The 17126-nt window shown below is 33.1% G+C and overlaps 2 protein-coding genes across 3 annotated transcripts; one reads left to right on the top strand and one right to left on the bottom strand.

Annotated features, from left to right (window-relative positions):
- Positions 1-1691: 1691 nt before the first annotated feature.
- Positions 1692-9346, bottom strand: LOC115450430 (F-box only protein 5). Its single transcript, XM_030178481.2, has 2 exons — positions 8267-9346; positions 1692-6656 (listed from the first exon to the last, which is right to left on the bottom strand). Exons 1-2 carry the CDS (start codon positions 9032-9034, stop codon positions 6387-6389), a joined length of 1038 nt encoding a protein of 345 aa, XP_030034341.2. The 5' UTR covers positions 9035-9346; the 3' UTR covers positions 1692-6386.
- Positions 9347-9698: 352 nt separating this feature from the next.
- Positions 9699-17121, top strand: LOC115450614 (zinc finger protein 117). Of its 2 annotated transcripts, none has more exons than XM_030178699.2 (11): positions 9699-9978; positions 10426-10626; positions 10964-10997; positions 11078-11315; positions 12377-12634; positions 14148-14321; positions 14400-14603; positions 14963-15133; positions 15549-15738; positions 15899-16087; positions 16871-17121. In XM_030178699.2, exons 1-11 carry the CDS (start codon positions 9856-9858, stop codon positions 16937-16939), a joined length of 1851 nt encoding a protein of 616 aa, XP_030034559.2. In that variant the 5' UTR covers positions 9699-9855; the 3' UTR covers positions 16940-17121. The 2 variants fall into 2 exon arrangements, with proteins under 2 accessions (XP_030034559.2, XP_030034720.2); XM_030178860.2 differs by having other exon boundaries at positions 9700-9978; positions 15899-16075.
- Positions 17122-17126: the final 5 nt, after the last annotated feature.

Here is a 17126-nt window from a genome sequence, read left to right as displayed (position 1 = left end):
TAGAATTTAATCAGCAGTGCCTTAATTAATGTAAAATGCTCATTAATACACTTTAATCCTTATTTATTTTTAGTAAACATTTATTCTACGACTACGGTCGCAATTAAGTCCGTAAAAAAATTAAAACATCGGTGGACCAATTAGGACTATTTTGTTATTTAGTGATAAGTCTTATCTTCATTGTAAATATTAAATATAAATTTATAATAAATAGTCCATTGTTAGTATTCGTTTTATTGTTTGTAAAAATATACCTTGTGTTAATAATACAGTTTTTTTAATAATATGTACTCAGCCAACATGGTTACAGACAGCTCCACGATTGACATAGATTGGAAAATATTGTACCTGGAGTATACGACTATATTATTGAGTCAAATCATTCTACTGAACATTATAAGTTAATAATTTGGTATGCACCTAATCAGTACACATTGAACAACTTCCTGACTTTTCACGAGCACAAGATTGACGTTATTTTTAACAAACTCACGTCAATCGAACTCTTTGTTCAAAGTAATTCAGGTTAATATGATTGCCTAACTACAAAGAAATAATAAACAGTATTTTGTAGATATCACGTCTGTAAATATACAAAAAATGAAGAGGACGATATCATTTTGGCTATTCGTCGAAAAATGAGTCCTTCAAACTCACACACTCCACAAGACCGCAGTACCTACAGTCTTCGGCGCGTTCCCCATCCCCCCGACCCTTCTCATAATTCCGGCCCGCGTGACGTCGAATACGAAAATGGTTAGATTATTAGTTTGATAGTTGATGTCTTATCCTCCCCCAGTGACCGTCTGGAGCCGAAGTACGTAATTCTAACGGGTTGCCCTCAGCATGGTCGCTTAATTGTCAAGGGTTGCGAGCCCTTAAAGCGCTCACCCAAAAGTCTGGTGTGTTTGTATAAGCTGACCCTTGCTAGGCTAACAAACGTAGAGCCATGATAAAAAAAAACTGACTGGCTAAGGCTCAACTCAGTAGAGCAGAGTCAAAATGTCGCGTCGCGCCCTGTTTTTCAACACAGGGCGACGTGCTTCGTCGCTATGCCGCTTATACCAGCGCGTCCGGATTACAGTACTGAACCAGTTCGAAAACTTCCGAACATTCGTGAGCAGCGCTCGTGCTTGTTATTATGTTGATATCGATCTTATTGTAATTGCTCTTATATCTGAAGCTGCACTGAAGCTCATCGCAGTTCGGCACTACTGCCTACGTCTGGTGTGGTCGGTGTCTGACGCATCACTGTGCGCGAATAACGCACGGCGACGCGCGAACCCGCTCGGCTTTAACCAAGCGTTGATATGCATAACATAAATTTGTCATTAATAATGGGAAGAGAGAATAATACGCTTTAGGCGAAAACCATGACGCGTCGCGACGCTTCGACTTTGTGCAAGCGTGAATGAGCCTAAAAGGATAGCGTTTAAATTGTACACGTAGGTATATACACATAGACTCGCACGCCTTTCATTCCTGAAGAAATAGGCAGAGACGTAACCGCTGCAGCCACTTTCTGCCGTGTGTATTTCGTCCCACGATCTGGCCATCGCCATATCGGCCACAAATTCCAGTCTCCGGGTTGATACAGAGTAGAAAAACCCAATATCATAATAGGTCAATAAACATAGGTATCTTGATCAAAGGATAGGAAAGTTTAGTTGTGGGGAAAGTAAAAGATTATATCTTAAAAAAAAGTCTTATATTACTAACTTATCAAAGAATTACAATAGAGACAATAATATAAATACATTATTTACAATTGTCATGAAATTAAATTACGAATTATTCGGAATTTTATGATATAAAAATAGGAATACAATAAGCGGCGAATAAGAATACATATTTGCAACTGTGAGTATATATCAAGGAACTGTTGAAGATAATCCTGTCATCTCCTTTTTATCACACCATCTAGACAAATAATGAAGGAGGTTTATCTATAAAGCCTGTAATAACGCACCGCACCGTGCGTTTCTAAACAAATTTATTCGATTGGCAGGCTTAAGAATGAATTTCCTTCTACTCGCCTTCGAAGACACTAGAAAAAGTGTTGAGACACTTATAAAGGCCACATTAATTAAACTTGAGAATTTGTTTGTCTATATAAAATTGTGCACTGGTTTCTATTGACTATCCTTAAAAACATGTATTTAGACTTGGAAAAAAATACACATAAAAATCTACAAAAATCCTACGACTAGGTACAATTTCTTTCAAAACTATTTGAAATTCTTGTTTTGTAAAAGTACATTCATTAAACAATCATGTTTTCACAATGTTTAAAATCTCATAAAGGTATCTATCAGTCTTATATTTTTTAAACAAAGATGATCTCAGCCTCCTACTTAATTTACAGATGTCTAGAACATACAAAATGGGACAATAATACTATGTACATCAACATAAAACATATCAAGCAGAATAATTATACAACATATAGTAACTATTGAAACTTTTAAATAATGCATAATGTACATAATTCAAATTTTATTAAAGTGTATTATATTGATTGTAAGTAATATGCATTAGTATTTGTAAGGGGAGCTGGAAAACACGGCTGACATCCTCAGGTGAAGTTTTTATACATAAATCTCTGTGTCTTGTTTTAATGTAATATTATTAACAAAATATTTAAAAATAGGATTTTATTTACCGATAGCTGAATATACTCTGAAATCATTAATTTTAGCTAATAATTAAAGACATTAAAAATGAGGAGAACAAAGTTCCCCAGTTCCCCCTGGTAGTTGAAGGAGGCTTTAATCAATCTGCTTATGAAATCTTCATTTAGGAATGAATGGATTAACAAAGTTATTTTAGTGATGTCATACTTCTAGCATTAAAGTATAAACACGTTGAGAAAATAATTTAGTATTATTATGTAAATGGCACTGATAGCCACATTAATAATGTGATTATTATTTCTATTAAATATAACAAATCGTAAATTAAACAAATACCCATAGAAAAATTTGGTTTGGAATGGCATTCCATCTTTCTGGAATATGATAAATTTTTACATTCATCATTAAAATTCTGCACGAATCCAAATAGTCCAACTACAACGTTTGGTTGGCGAATCATGCCTGTGCACATGTCGCTGAAAAGTCTCAGCTAAGCTTTTGCGTCCAAATGAAATCCTGACATCAGTGCGCATCAGGACATTAGATAAAAAATCACAATTAAATTACTCGAACTAGGACGCAAACCTGGAATCTACTAGGTTACAGCCCATAATGCTGCCAATAGACCCACGAGGCGATTATACATTATACATTACATTTACGGACATTTTTTTACACTAATGAGTATAGCTAATATCATCAGTGCATAATAATAACAGATTGAATGCAAAGTATTTTAGTGCAGATTTATCAATCATCGATTTTTTTATAACAAGTGAATAATTTTGCAACTAGAGGTGATTTTTTATTTACCAGAATAAGAGTTGTCCATCAAATAAATTAGAACCTCACTGAATAAAAGTTTCAAACGAATACATTGTTTTTTATTCATACAGCTGTAATTGTTAAATTTCTCTCTTATATATTTTATTCTATGCACAACTTTTATCTAATGATTGTTCGTCTTAAGGATATTTTTTAATGAGGGAGTGTCAAAAAGATTCGTTCGATAGTGTATCCGATGAATGAAAAATCAACAGTTAAAATATTACCTTAGAACTTAACAAATTACATGTCATGTAATCATCTTACTTATAATATCACGTAATATTTGAAGGTCAATATTAATATTCAATCGCATCGATGAAAGATTTATATTGACATTAATTACACAGTTTAAACAATCATTTTGATAATATTTCTTTATGTTTAAGTGACTGCATTATTTAAGTCGTAGGTGCATTGTATTTTACGTGAGAAAATAAAAATGCTAATAGCACACTGAAAAAATCCATGTTGTAAAATATTATCGCGAGATAAAATAGATACAATTTCGTACTTATTGCTGAAAATTAAAGCAAATAGGGTCTTACGAAAAAACCAATATCAAAATTAATATAAATGAATATTACTAAACTGTCTATGATATTTTAAAAGTCATAACAACTGAACCGACTTTAATAAAATTTGGTATAAGGATAACTTTAACCTTAGGGATGGAGTACCTTCTAGGGATACTATTAACAATTAACCCTTAAGAGGACCACATGAGGCTGATGGTTTGTATACTTAATGATTCATAAACCACTAAACATATTTAAAATAATAACGGTAGGCATAAAGATTGTTTCAAATGAAATAGATGCTCTATAAAATATAAGCGAGTTTTACTGAGAGCTTTTAATTATTTTGATTTCAGAATAACAGACTAACATTAAGACGCGGACGAAGCCACAGGACACTGCACAGATAACATTATTTTTTTAATGAAGTATATTATTATTAAATTTTTTTTTTTCCTTAACAAAACAATTTTCAGAAACGCCGAATATTTGGTATCAGACCAACAAAAGACGTGGCGGTGTAAGAAAATATGGCACATATCATACCTATGAATTTAATATTTTTAAAGTTTTAATTAAAACAATCCTGGCAAAGTATTAGTTAGTAGTTAAATGATTCTTAGTAAAACTTGCATAACTAAAGAAGCTATAAAAAATTCGACGATACTCTCATGATACTCAAGCGTTTATCTACATACTGAACACAGCATTTATGTAATAAATAGAGATAATGGAAATTACATTTGTAATATTAGGGTAATGAATACAATGCAGTGTCAAAAATGTGCCTGCCTTGAATTCTAATTCTAAGTTGGTGTTGCTTCTGTTCATGAGCAGCTGGCATGCTCATTTTGTCAAACAAACAAACGTGCTGGAGAGTCACTAATCATAATGATAAGTAAATAAAAAAATATAAATGCGTTGTCACATTTTGTGGAGGAATGAGGATTCGAAAGGGAGAGAGAATCTATTCTGCTTCCATCAAGTCTGGCGTACGAAACGCAATAGCAATACTGCTACTTGAGGTTCTGCGTTGGCATATTTAAAAACCCCGAAATCGAATACTGAGTGTGACACAATGTAACTTCAGGACTTTAAAATGTCCTAGATTACTAGATAAATGGCAGATGTTTCGGTAAAAATTGGTCTGAGAACAGTGTCTCCAAAATATTTTCAGTTTTAGGAAGTCACGAGATCTTTCTTTTGGCGTGGAAGTCACACCAGGCATCTGCCTGGTGTGACTTCCACGCCATCTATCTAGATGACATATAACCGATGACACATATTTCGATTAGGATGTAAGCAACTGCCCTAGTTAGGTACATTTTTAAAATAGCTCCAATATCCACATGAATATTTCAGTTACATTATTTGCAAAGCATAAATTATTTATTTTATTCAATGATCCCAGTTCAATAATACTAATAAAACTTAAATACTTATTTGTATTAAAATTATAACATAAAATGAAGAGATTCTAGGGCATTATTTTTTACAATAAAAGCGTAAAATTATAAAGCTTTACAGAATCAAACTCTACATAATTATAGAGTAATTTCATATTATATAGATTAAAAGACGGGCTTTAAATATACGAAAGTTTGTGCATACTGAACTGTAAAAAAGAGGTTTACTTTTAGCCAATGAGATTATATTTATATATGAGAAATTATAATAAAAAATATTATTAAATGTTATGTAGGAGTGTTAATTTAAATTATAAAATCGCAATAGTCATCCATTTTGTAATAAACTATGGTTATGAATGTTTCATAACCATCCATAATTATTTCTCCACCCCAAAAGGAAAGAATATTCCTTTAGCGTAATATTATTGCCACTTAGGGTCACTGCCATGATAAAAACACAAACTGTTGCATATTGGTCAAGTCTGTAGAATAGTATTATTAGTAACATATCACAAAAATATGGCATAAAAACATTGAAATTGTACACTTCCAAAATATAAGTACAGAAATAATTAAAATTTTTGAACATTTCAGCATCAGTCTCACAAAATCCTTAAACTTCTGCTAATATGACTGAGCATTAGATCAATATTATTATTAATTAACTGCACCATTCTTTAACAAACTTTTGTTGATTCCTTTTCTAATCTATGTGACAAGATCCTCAATTTTCCTTTTGAAATCAACAAATAACTTAAGCATAAAGAAACATTATGCTAATTCTAAAACTGCGATTTTAATTAACCACTATCTTTTAATTTTCTTTAAAATAAGAAAAAGAGAAAAAACACCCTTCAATAATATTTGCAAATTCTCAGTGATGGCCTTAACAACTTTTTAGGGGGTGTAAGAAAAGGTGCCTTAAATGTATAAATGCTTTTGCGTTTGTTGCACCACTATAAGGCCATACATACCTGAAGAAAAATCAGGATTGTGATGAATCATAGAAGACGTCGCAAGTTCTTTCGACTATTTTTACTGCCTACCACTGATGGTGTTTTCTTTCTTTTTGACGGACTGGGACCATTGAGATCATATTGAAAACACTTTATGTTTGGGTGTCGCTTGCACTTACAATATGTACAATATTCAAATGAGCATAAACTGTTTGTACACAAAACCCATTGTTCACCTGTATCTTCTTTTGTCACCTTTGCTGGTTGAGAGCACCTTACACATGACATTTGAGTCCGTGTGTCGGATGAGGCAGACTGAAATTGAAAAAACTCGTCATTTTTTATTGTTTTATATAATGACCAATATATACACTACAATATTGTATTATCAATTGTAGTACAACTTCTCCTTAATGCCTTTTCTACAGTTATTATATCAAAAAACTTGCTAACCATACATTTAGTTTGGTCACCTTAAACCCATATGTTATGAACTATTTATAGTACAGAAGCCATTCTATATTACAATGCTATGCTATTTGAACTAGTGGAGTCATAGCTTAGTTTGGGTCAGTGTTTATCTTGTCAATGCCCTTGATTGTTATTCATAGAGCGATATTAGTTTAGTATTCACTATAATGTTAAGTGGTTGCTATGTTAATTCTGGGTTAGCTTACAAGATAGTAAGTAACAAGGGGGATTCTAATGCTTACAAGATAGTAAGTAACAAGGGAGTTTCTGAGATAATAATTGTCTTCTTAACATTTGACTGTAATGAACGCCCAATAAACTGTGAATTAATTGTGCATTTAATTGACTATACCTATACCGGCAGTTTCCTAACATACATATTTGCACTGTTCCAATGATTTATTTGTTGTGGATTAATTTTGCTCCTACATAAACCATTTTTAAACTTCACACAGTGCAGCCATAATGTTAACATGTATTTTATACCACTATATATTTAAACACAACTTTCCATAGATATATCAAGAGACTACACACAAGAGTTGTAGTGTATATTTTTTCATCTTAGGATCTTAAGTTACAGAGAAATATGAAAATATACATCTATATCTTAATACCAGTACATCTATCTAGATGTATACCAATAGAATAAAGGGAAATATACATTATATTATCTGTTATATATGATAGCTTAAGATAACTTAAAGCTATATCTTGGGCTATAATATACATTTCTAATATACATTATAGCTGCAGCAAGTGATGCACCTTGGTGTCTGTTATACACACTCTTATCAATTGACACATATATGCTATTTTTGTTTTTAGTTAATTACTTAAATTTATTATGTATATCCAAACTATTATATAAAGCTCAAAAGTTTGTATTTGTTTGTTTGAACATGCTAATCTCAGGAACTACAGGTTTGAATCGAAAAACATCTTTTAGTATTGGATAGCCCATTTATCGAGAAAGGCTATATAACATCACACTATGAACAATTGAAGTAGAATATCAATGAAAAATGCTGAGAAAATGAGGAAAGTTTATTCCTTTTGAGAGATTCTGCTATATGTGATAGGTAAATGATTAAAGCTATGCAACAATTATGTAAAATGAAATAGTTCCTCTTAAAAAGTTCTAAAAAATATATGATAAACCAAAGTCCCCGCCAGATCTGTCTGAACATGATAAACTCAAAAACTACCCAACAGATTTACATGGAATTTAGTATGGAGATAGTTTGAGGCTCGGGGAGGGACATAGTCTAATTTCTATCCTGGAAAAATATACAAGTGGCAAGTTTTATTCTGGAAAACATTCAAGTGGGTGAGGCCACAAGCTAAAGCTAGTTATCCATATGCACCTTTGAAAACCAATCTTAATGATGTGTGTCTTATAATATAAGTAATAAGGAAACATCAAAATGAATATAGAAATGATTGAGACTAACCTTGATGAATCTTCTAAATCTATATGTTCTTGGTGTGCTGGGAGGGCTCCGTGGAGGAGTCTGACTGGCTTGACTATATGCTTTATGACCAGCAGGAATAACTTGCCTGAATAAATTCTCTTGGTTTTGTCTTAAACTTTCCAAGTAAGTTTTGTATTTTTGTTTCATCTTTTTAGTGGCAGAGTGTTTCCAAATAGTATGCCATTCTGGAGTAACTTTTGTGAAGTTTAAAATATCTTCAGGTTGTAAATAGCTCAGAATTGTTTCTACTGGTGGGATTATATTGTGATCAAATAAATATTGAATCCAATCAATCTTCTTAGAGGACTGGCATGGAATTATCACATTTTGTACTCTTCGTACAGATGGAACCTGTTTAGCTGGTTGCAATTCATTTCTTCGACATTCCAGGGAATGAATTTGATGGCCATTAAAGTCAAGCTTTTTCGAAGATTTGCATGGGTGCAACGTGCAGTTTCTTTTGATGGGTGTGAGTGGATATGAATCAGAGTCTGTATTGTTATAATGTCGTGAACTATAGCCACTGCTGCATTCAGATATTCGTCTTTTTCTAGGAGTGCTGTGAGTCTGATTTGAACCTCCAGACTGGTCTGTGTTTTCTTTGGATGACTCAGAGTCAAAATATGCTGAATTAGGTGTAGAGGTAGTGTGGTATCCACTGTCTTCAGTCTTATCAAAACTTATATCCCCACAACCGAAATACTGCACTGCAGTATTAGGTACAAAATACTGCGAGTGTATATCCATTGTTTTCACCAAACGTATCAACAGCCAGTAAGTTTAGCCAATTGTATATAAATTTTGGCTTGTGTTTAACGACAAATGCAAATGTCAACTTTCAAACAAGGCAATTAATTTTCGACTTCACTAAAAATAATCACTGGTAAATCAAATTATTTATAAACTAACTTAAATTCCTAAATATTCTATGCGTATTTAAATAAAACACTGGGAATATAACGTACCCGAAATTAAAAAACAAACCCAATCCGACGTTTCCATTTTACTTTTGATCATAGAGTAAGTAATATGCTACAGTTTTGATGATTGATCCCAAAGAGATTTTTTTTTTATTTTTGATTTTCCCTTTATTATTGGGAAGGCAAAGGGTTCTAGCCCATACAGCCTCGTCATGAATGAAAGAGATATCCCAAAGAGAATGGACGAGAATTGTAAGATTTATCCATTAGCCATAGACTAGATAGCAGATTTTTACTTACGATTTTAATTTTAGCTAAGTTTTACACGTAGTGGTTATATTTTCTTTGGGTTCTACAAGAAAAATTCACCAAAGATCTATATAAAAGAAAATTATTATATAAATAACTTTTCATAATACTCCTAGTGTTATGCACAGAGTTTCATACCTCTACCATCTCTAGTTTATGTTATGTTTATAAACTGCTTTCTAGTCTTTGGTTTCATAGTTTGATGTTTCATGAAAGAAAATGTTTTCATACAATTTATATAAAATGTAATTTATCTATTTCAAGAAATTTCAATAAATTTATATTATATTATTTGTTTTAATGATGTACTAAAGTGTTTGTGTACAATTTTATTTCGAAATGGCTACGAACACAAAGGATTTGTGTAGACTTTGTGCAAATAAGGATGAGTTTTCGAAAGATTTGCTTGACGAAAGTAATAAAAATATTCTTAAGTTAATAAAAGACTTTGTACAAATTGTGGTACGTATCTTCACATTGTACCGTGTTCGTTAACCTAATAACTTTGGTACACCAAGCAAGTATAAAAATTTAAATAAAATGAGAAATGTCTGAATTACCATGAATATATCCCCAATTTTTAAATTTGTATTGCCTATATTTTCATTATGTGGGTACAATCAATTAATTTCATATGATAGAAAACAGTAATTTACACCCTTTATGAAAAACAGAATTTTATTTATAAATATTACTTTTTTGTGAATGGGTGTCAAAGGGGATAAATATAGTTTATGTGATCATATCTTTAATTATGCATAAAATCAGATATTACATACACTTCATAATTTATAAATTATACAGATATACACTATAATACTTTCTATGTGTGGTAGGTACCTTCAGTCTTGTAAGATATACAAAATGAAGCCTGTGTTGCATTATTAACATACTTGATGTGAATTTCAGATTTATGAGAATGATAATTTGCCTACTATGATCTGTTTAAACTGTGAAGAAAAGATGGTTTCATTTCAACTGTTTGTTCTGGAGTGCAACAAAACTCAGGATACTCTCAGAAGAATGTTTGCAGATGAAACACTAAATTCACTGAAGATTAAAGTTGAAACTTCCCAAGTTGAGTTTGGTGAAGCTGTGATTAAATCTGAGGTATTATTTGTTATAATTAAATGTAATACAACCACAACTTTGAGATCTTTATCTGTTTGCACAAATGTTTGCGGGCATGTCACCACATACCCATTCATAGAATTCATTAATAAAAAATATTAGGCTTCATTTAAGTAAAAGGTTGGGAACAGATGGACACAGAGCAGAGACGGGTTGCATGCGTCACACTTTTTCTGTTACAGGGAAATGTATTGGGAGGAATATGAGAAAGACCGAGATAGTCTAAGTGCACATAAACAATGTTAGGGACACAGCTAGTTAAAAATATTAGTTTAGCATTATATAGTAGCTATAATTAATATATATTTAATTTTAGGTTAAAGATGAAACAAGTGCAGAGGATCTTGCTAGTAAGTATAATATGTCAATCAATACTAATTTAACTAAAATAATGTTTTTTTTGGTGAAAAATAATACAATCTATTCTAAGGTGCCATTCTACGAAATGAAGCCTCCTTGTCAGAATTATTACATTATAATGATGACGACAATTTACATGATGGTGAAAATGTAAATGATGATGAAGACGATGATTATTTAGACAACATAGCTATAGCATCACTAAAGACTGTTGAAAAACAGATCATAAAGAAACCTAGTGAAATAGAAACTGCACAATTCAAAGATATCCTCAGGAAACCAAATTTGAAAGTCAAAGATTTTGTCAAGTGAGTATACTTTCTGTATTACTGAAATGACTCGTAACATTTCGTAAATATTCTAATCCATGCTTAGTTACTGTTTTATTACTTGATTGTTATTTATTATTTTGATGCAAACTTGCCAATCACCGCACTCAATATTGTTAAATGCGCTATATCCATTTCATACAACCCCGCTAACACCGCAGGATTCACGCTGTGAACGACATTTTAAAAATATTTTTGTTGCGAATTCGAGCCCTTATGGTTTTAAACATGGGAAAAAAATTACAATAAAATAGGGGAATCACCACCATGTATAACTCGCTCGACGACAACGTTTCCGACATGTACGACATTGCGGGTTGTCGTTCTCTTGATGTCGTAGATGGCAAAGACTTCGTTTAGCGTACGGCGGCAAGCTTAGCCACCTCAATTAGGGAGGTGCCGCAATGCGGTATCGCGCAGGAATGGTTTCAAGCACCTATCTCAGTGTATCAAGATACCCCAGGGCCGTCCCGTACCCGCTGAAAAAGGACTCTGCGGGTATTGGTTGGTATGCCGGTCTAGGGTATACATAGGGTGATGCACTCGGTCCAATGTTCGCTGATGATGCTATACTCCGGAGTGTCGAAATTGGGCAAAACCGGTGATTCCAACCTAACGTTTCACTCACTCCCCCAAATGGTGTTAGCGAGTTTTTTTTTCGCAAAAAAAATCACCAATTTTGGTCAGGTTTGATTAATTGTTTTATGTTAGATATGTAACGTTATAGTAATTTAACATTCAAATTATAATTCATGTACCCTGTAAGTGATACAAAATTACTTAATAGTAAATTTGACATGCAACAAGCAGAGTTGTTTTATGGCAAATAATGAGAGCGAGAGAGAAAGTCATGTCTTATTAAGTTCGCTATAGGTATTCTATTCCTTGTTTACCAATTGCATATGGGAAAGCTTGTCAATGCAACTCAATTAAATGTAAAAATATTTTTTTTATTTTTAGAATTCATTTCATTCAAAATCAAGAACAGAATTTTTTAAATCATAAATTTAAAATTAATATTAAACCTATTTTAATTGCAGGCTGGAGTGTGGTTTCTGTGAGCTGAAAATGAAGTCATGGACTGATATGAATTTTCATTATTTAAAGCAACACAAAAGCAAGCCAGTTATCTTCTGCCTCTGTGGTTTCGAAATAAGATCTAAAAGTGTTCTTTACAAACATGTGTCTGATCATAAGTTAGAGAGTAAAAGACTTAGAAAAGAAGAGGCAAAAGGAGAGAAAGAGAAAGAACAAGAAGATTCAAAATATTCAAGCCTTAATATTAAAGATTTTGTTGAGTAAGTTCATCGATCACAATTATAATTTATTTTTTGTGCTAATGAATAACTAATTCGAATTACTGCTCCATAGTGTAGCAGACATTTTGCATACCTAAGCTATGATAGGTTTTGATTTTATAGAAGAATGTAATAACTAAGTAATTAGTAATATGTATTTTATTATTACATGTAATGTGTAAGATAATAATTAAGAATGGAAGTGGGGCCAGTGCCCTTGAGCGCTGACCTTGGGCGCTACACAAAAGCTAACTAGATGGCGGTACGTGTAGCTACACGGTATTGTACAATTACATCCTTGATTATCAAAATATTAGGTATTTCAAAGTTACGTTTGAAAAAATTATATACTAGCTTTTGCCCGCGGCTCCGCCCGCGTTATAAAGTTTTTCGGGCTAAAGTTTTCCGTTATAAAAGTCACGCTATATATTTTCCCGGGAATCTTTATTCTTCCCAGGGTCTCAAACTGTCTCCATACCATTAAAAATCGCATTTGTATAAACTTATAAAAATATTTCCGCTAAGATAAACGTGTCTAAAAGTTCTTGTGCAATATAGTACTGCGAGAACTTGCTAGTCTAAAATCGGCTCTAGTGTGTACTAGACTCTTATTTTGTGGTCCAAAACATGTCCAGGTATCGACTTTAAAACGGAGCCCAAAATAATAATATTTAAAATGGTGCCCAGCAATACCAAATCTAACATATTTTTCTGTCTAGTGATTATTGATCCATAATATCAATATTTGTATTAAAATAATTCAAACATCCACCCACACCCAAATTCCAATTATTCTAATATATCGCAACACCGAAAATTTCCTTAGTAACCGAGTGACTGCGAGTGACAAAATATACATAGTTACCTAAAAATGTTGTAGTTTGTCAAAAACCTTTAGTATGGAAGGGTAAGGCATTTCATATAAATTAGACGAAGTTCAAATCACCTGTTAATATTTTTTAATTCTTATTTTTGTTTTCTAATTTTAAATAGAGTGTATATAATATTTTAAAATATTTAATGTAATTTAGTACATAATATACACATCCTAGATGAAATGATGTCGACATCAATTTGTTAGAGCGCCTGACTGTGCGTAACCGCAAATTTTCCTGTTACTATAAGCTGTTGTTTGAGTAGGCGTTTATAAAAATTATTAAATATTTTGTTATATATAACGGTATTAAAAAAAAATAAGCAGTGTGTATTTAAAAATAGAGTATAGTATTATTTCGGAATATATTAACTCAAGTAAATAAGAGAGATATCGAAATGTTAACGATGTCAAATTCTTACCGTTGAGCGATGTTTGGCAGATATTAATTATGATTCCATTCACGGTATCGTGTTTAATAAAAAAAATACACAGCTGTGCAAAAGACCATAAGCTAAACTACTTATTTCTTGAAAAATATTTACAAAGAATGTTTACATTATTTTTTGCAGGACGCCCAAAGTCGACATAAAGTTGAGTTTTACATATCTTAACCCCTTAACTTATATTTTTTTTAAGATTCCTATGTTTTAAATGTGACAAGAAATGTTCGAGCTGGTACACATTGAAGGCACATTGTGAAAGGGCGCATAAAACACTGCCGGTTGTGAACTGTATATGTGGTATTACTCTTAAGTCGAAATCAGTTATGTATAAACATATCCAAGACCATAAAAACCCAAATGTATTCGCGTAAGTAAAATCATTTACGAGAATTGATAAATGTTTAAGAAGTATTAATTGTAATGTTATATTTATTTATACTATTAGATGTGACAAATGTCCGAGGATTACAAAATCCGTATCGGCACTGAATAAGCATAAAATGAGGCACATACCAAAATCTGAAAGGCGATATTGTTGTTCGTCTTGTGAAAAAATATTCAATACAAAAGATGCATTGAAATCGCACGAGAAATCGCATATACCGATTGAGGATAGGAAGATATATCACTGTGAAGTTTGCAACATGAAGTGAGTAAAAAATATATATATATATATTTCATGTTTGAGGTTATTCCATTAAAGTCGAGCTGAGGCTGTGGCCAAGACGTCCTTCTACAATTTTTAACGTTAATAGAGAGCGGAAAATGTATGGGGATGTAGTATGCAAACAAAAGACTTATCTATCGGATGTGCCATTTCCATATATTTTCTTGGGTTTTTATTAGCGTTAACGATTAGAGAAATGATACTTGGTTACGGCTCCTGATCGACTCGGTCCGAGATTAAAGATATTAAAACTATTCTAACTACACTTACAAATATTTCCTTTAGCTGGTTTCCTTTGGAATATTTGTACGAGGGTTTAAGATAGAGTTGTTCGTTTTAAGGTTTACGACTCGTTCGTCGGCGTCGTCGCACAAGCGCGTGGTGCACGACAAGATCAAGGGGTACGTGTGCGACCTGTGCGGGTACGCGTGCGGCACCAACGGCGAACTGCGCCAGCACCGCGCCATACACAGCGACGACAAGCCCTTCGTCTGCGGCAAGTGCAACAAACCGTTAGTCCTTTTTGTTTATTCAAAATATACTCATTTTTTACCTAATAATGAGACTGTCCGCCGCTCAAGCGCCCTAACCCAAATATTTAACTTTATGATTTTGTAGTTTCATGCCTAAACGGCTTAGGTTAACTCTACAATTTTATTTCGTGTCACAGTTAACTCAGTTTTGCACTGACGGGGTCAAATGTAATGTGTATCGTCGCTGTAATTTTGGCCTCAGTTCAAAAATTATTTTGATGCGCATAAATGTTTTTTTTCCCTACGTGTGAAAGCCCAAATAAGTAAATGTTAAGACTATACTATACTACAATCGCCGGGTAGTGGTTTATTAAATAGTTTAATGTATTAACATAACAAACCTATTTGTTATTTCACAATGAAATTGTACAAAAACTAAACTTTTATTTTACAGATTTAAAACATATTCCAATTTAAAAACGCACATGGACATACATGAGGATACGTCGTACGAGTGTTATATTTGCCGGCGAGTGCTCAACAGCCGACGGACACTTAGGAAACATTTACTGGTGCACGAGGACAAATGCCGGCACGTCTGCTCATATTGTAATAAGGCATTCAAGAGAAGACAAACGTTAAAGGTATATTCCTTAATTCAATACATGAGTGATTTTTCAATTAGAATATTCTTTATATTTATTTTCAGTCGAGTGGCTATCTAGCAGTTACTTCTATTTTCAAGGGCCTTTCTAATATTGTCTTGCGAGTCACTAGCAGGTCGGTTGTTTGTGCGTGTTGTAGGTGCACATGTACACGCACACGGGCGACAAGCCGCTGACGTGCAAGTGGTGCGAGGAGCGGTTCGCGTACGCGTCGACGCTGCGCTCGCACCGGCTGCGCTGCCACCCCGACAAGATGGCGCCGCTGCAGCGCGCCGCGCACCACTACCCCGGCTACCCGCACGGCCACATGCAGGAGGTAGCACGCTCAGTATGTGTACAGACACACAACTACCCGGACAAATTCAAAACTTCACATCGGTTTCACACATTGACTTGTCGAAATATTCTCTTATCTTTATGTAAAATAAATTAAAGACTATCAAGTTTATTTTAGTGAATAAAACGCGATTGTTGATGAGTACATAAAAGTGTAAAGGCGATTGAAAGTTTTTAGCTTGTTAAGATACTTTTGCGGCTGACTACAAACCGAAGTTAATTCCCTGAAAACTCACCACAAAATAAATGAAAATGTATTTTAATTGGTGTACCAAAGTCCTATATATAATATACACCGAATGATTGTTAATCCAACGTGATAGCAACCATCTGAAAATCATCGAGGATCACTATAATAATCGAACTATAAACGTGTATTATGATAACATGAATACAATCCTTCACGGTCACCACTGAATTTGGACACTGCTCCATAGCAGTGTCCAAATTCAGTGGCTACATCCATATGTAGCCTGGTCATATTATTCTTCGCATTAATATGGAAATCCCTTTTTCTTTGCTCTATATTTTTATGTACAGTCAGCCACAAAAGTAACTGGACAAATTCAAAATTTCATATCGCCTTTGGACTTTTGTGTCTATCAACAATCGTTTTTTCTTCACTAAAATAACCTTCCAATATTATAGAGATAGAGAAAAAAGAATATTTCGGTTGAAGTTAATATTATGCTTTTTGAAGTTTTGAATTTGTCCAGCTACTTTTGTAGCTGTCTGTAGTACATATTCGTAATTTACAAATTATATTTTGTTTCAGAATTTCATAAAAACTGACATAGCAGCGGCGAATGTTAGTGTGGCGAAAAACGAAGTAGAAGCAATGTAGTTTTGTAGATTATTATGTAAGCGTTACACTGACGTATGTAATTTTTGCATGTTGCGGTAGATGTACAATGTAGTGTTAGGTATATGAAGTGAGTATTTCCAATATTTGTTTTATATTTTTGTTAAACCTGTATTATTATAGTAACGTATAATAAATACATTCGTCATGGCAGCCTGATATTATGTTG

This window comes from Manduca sexta, chromosome 25 (assembly GCF_014839805.1).
Source record: "Manduca sexta isolate Smith_Timp_Sample1 chromosome 25, JHU_Msex_v1.0, whole genome shotgun sequence".
NCBI lineage: Eukaryota > Metazoa > Arthropoda > Insecta > Lepidoptera > Sphingidae > Manduca > Manduca sexta.
Note: the sequence above shows the minus strand (reverse complement) of the source record. Positions and strands in the feature narration are given on the sequence as shown.

Coding starts and splice junctions, on each gene's coding strand:
- LOC115450430 (XM_030178481.2), bottom strand. CDS start 9,034: ATGGATATACACTCGCAGTATTTTGTACCTAATACTGCAGTGCAGTAT. Junction 6,657..8,266: donor GATTTAGAAGATTCATCAAG/GTTAGTCTCAAT, acceptor TTTCAATTTCAG/TCTGCCTCATCCGACACACG.
- LOC115450614 (XM_030178699.2), top strand. CDS start 9,856: ATGGCTACGAACACAAAGGATTTGTGTAGACTTTGTGCAAATAAGGAT. Junction 10,998..11,077: donor AAGTGCAGAGGATCTTGCTA/GTAAGTATAATA, acceptor ATCTATTCTAAG/GTGCCATTCTACGAAATGAA. Junction 16,088..16,870: donor TGCAGGAGGTAGCACGCTCA/GTATGTGTACAG, acceptor ATTTTGTTTCAG/AATTTCATAAAAACTGACAT.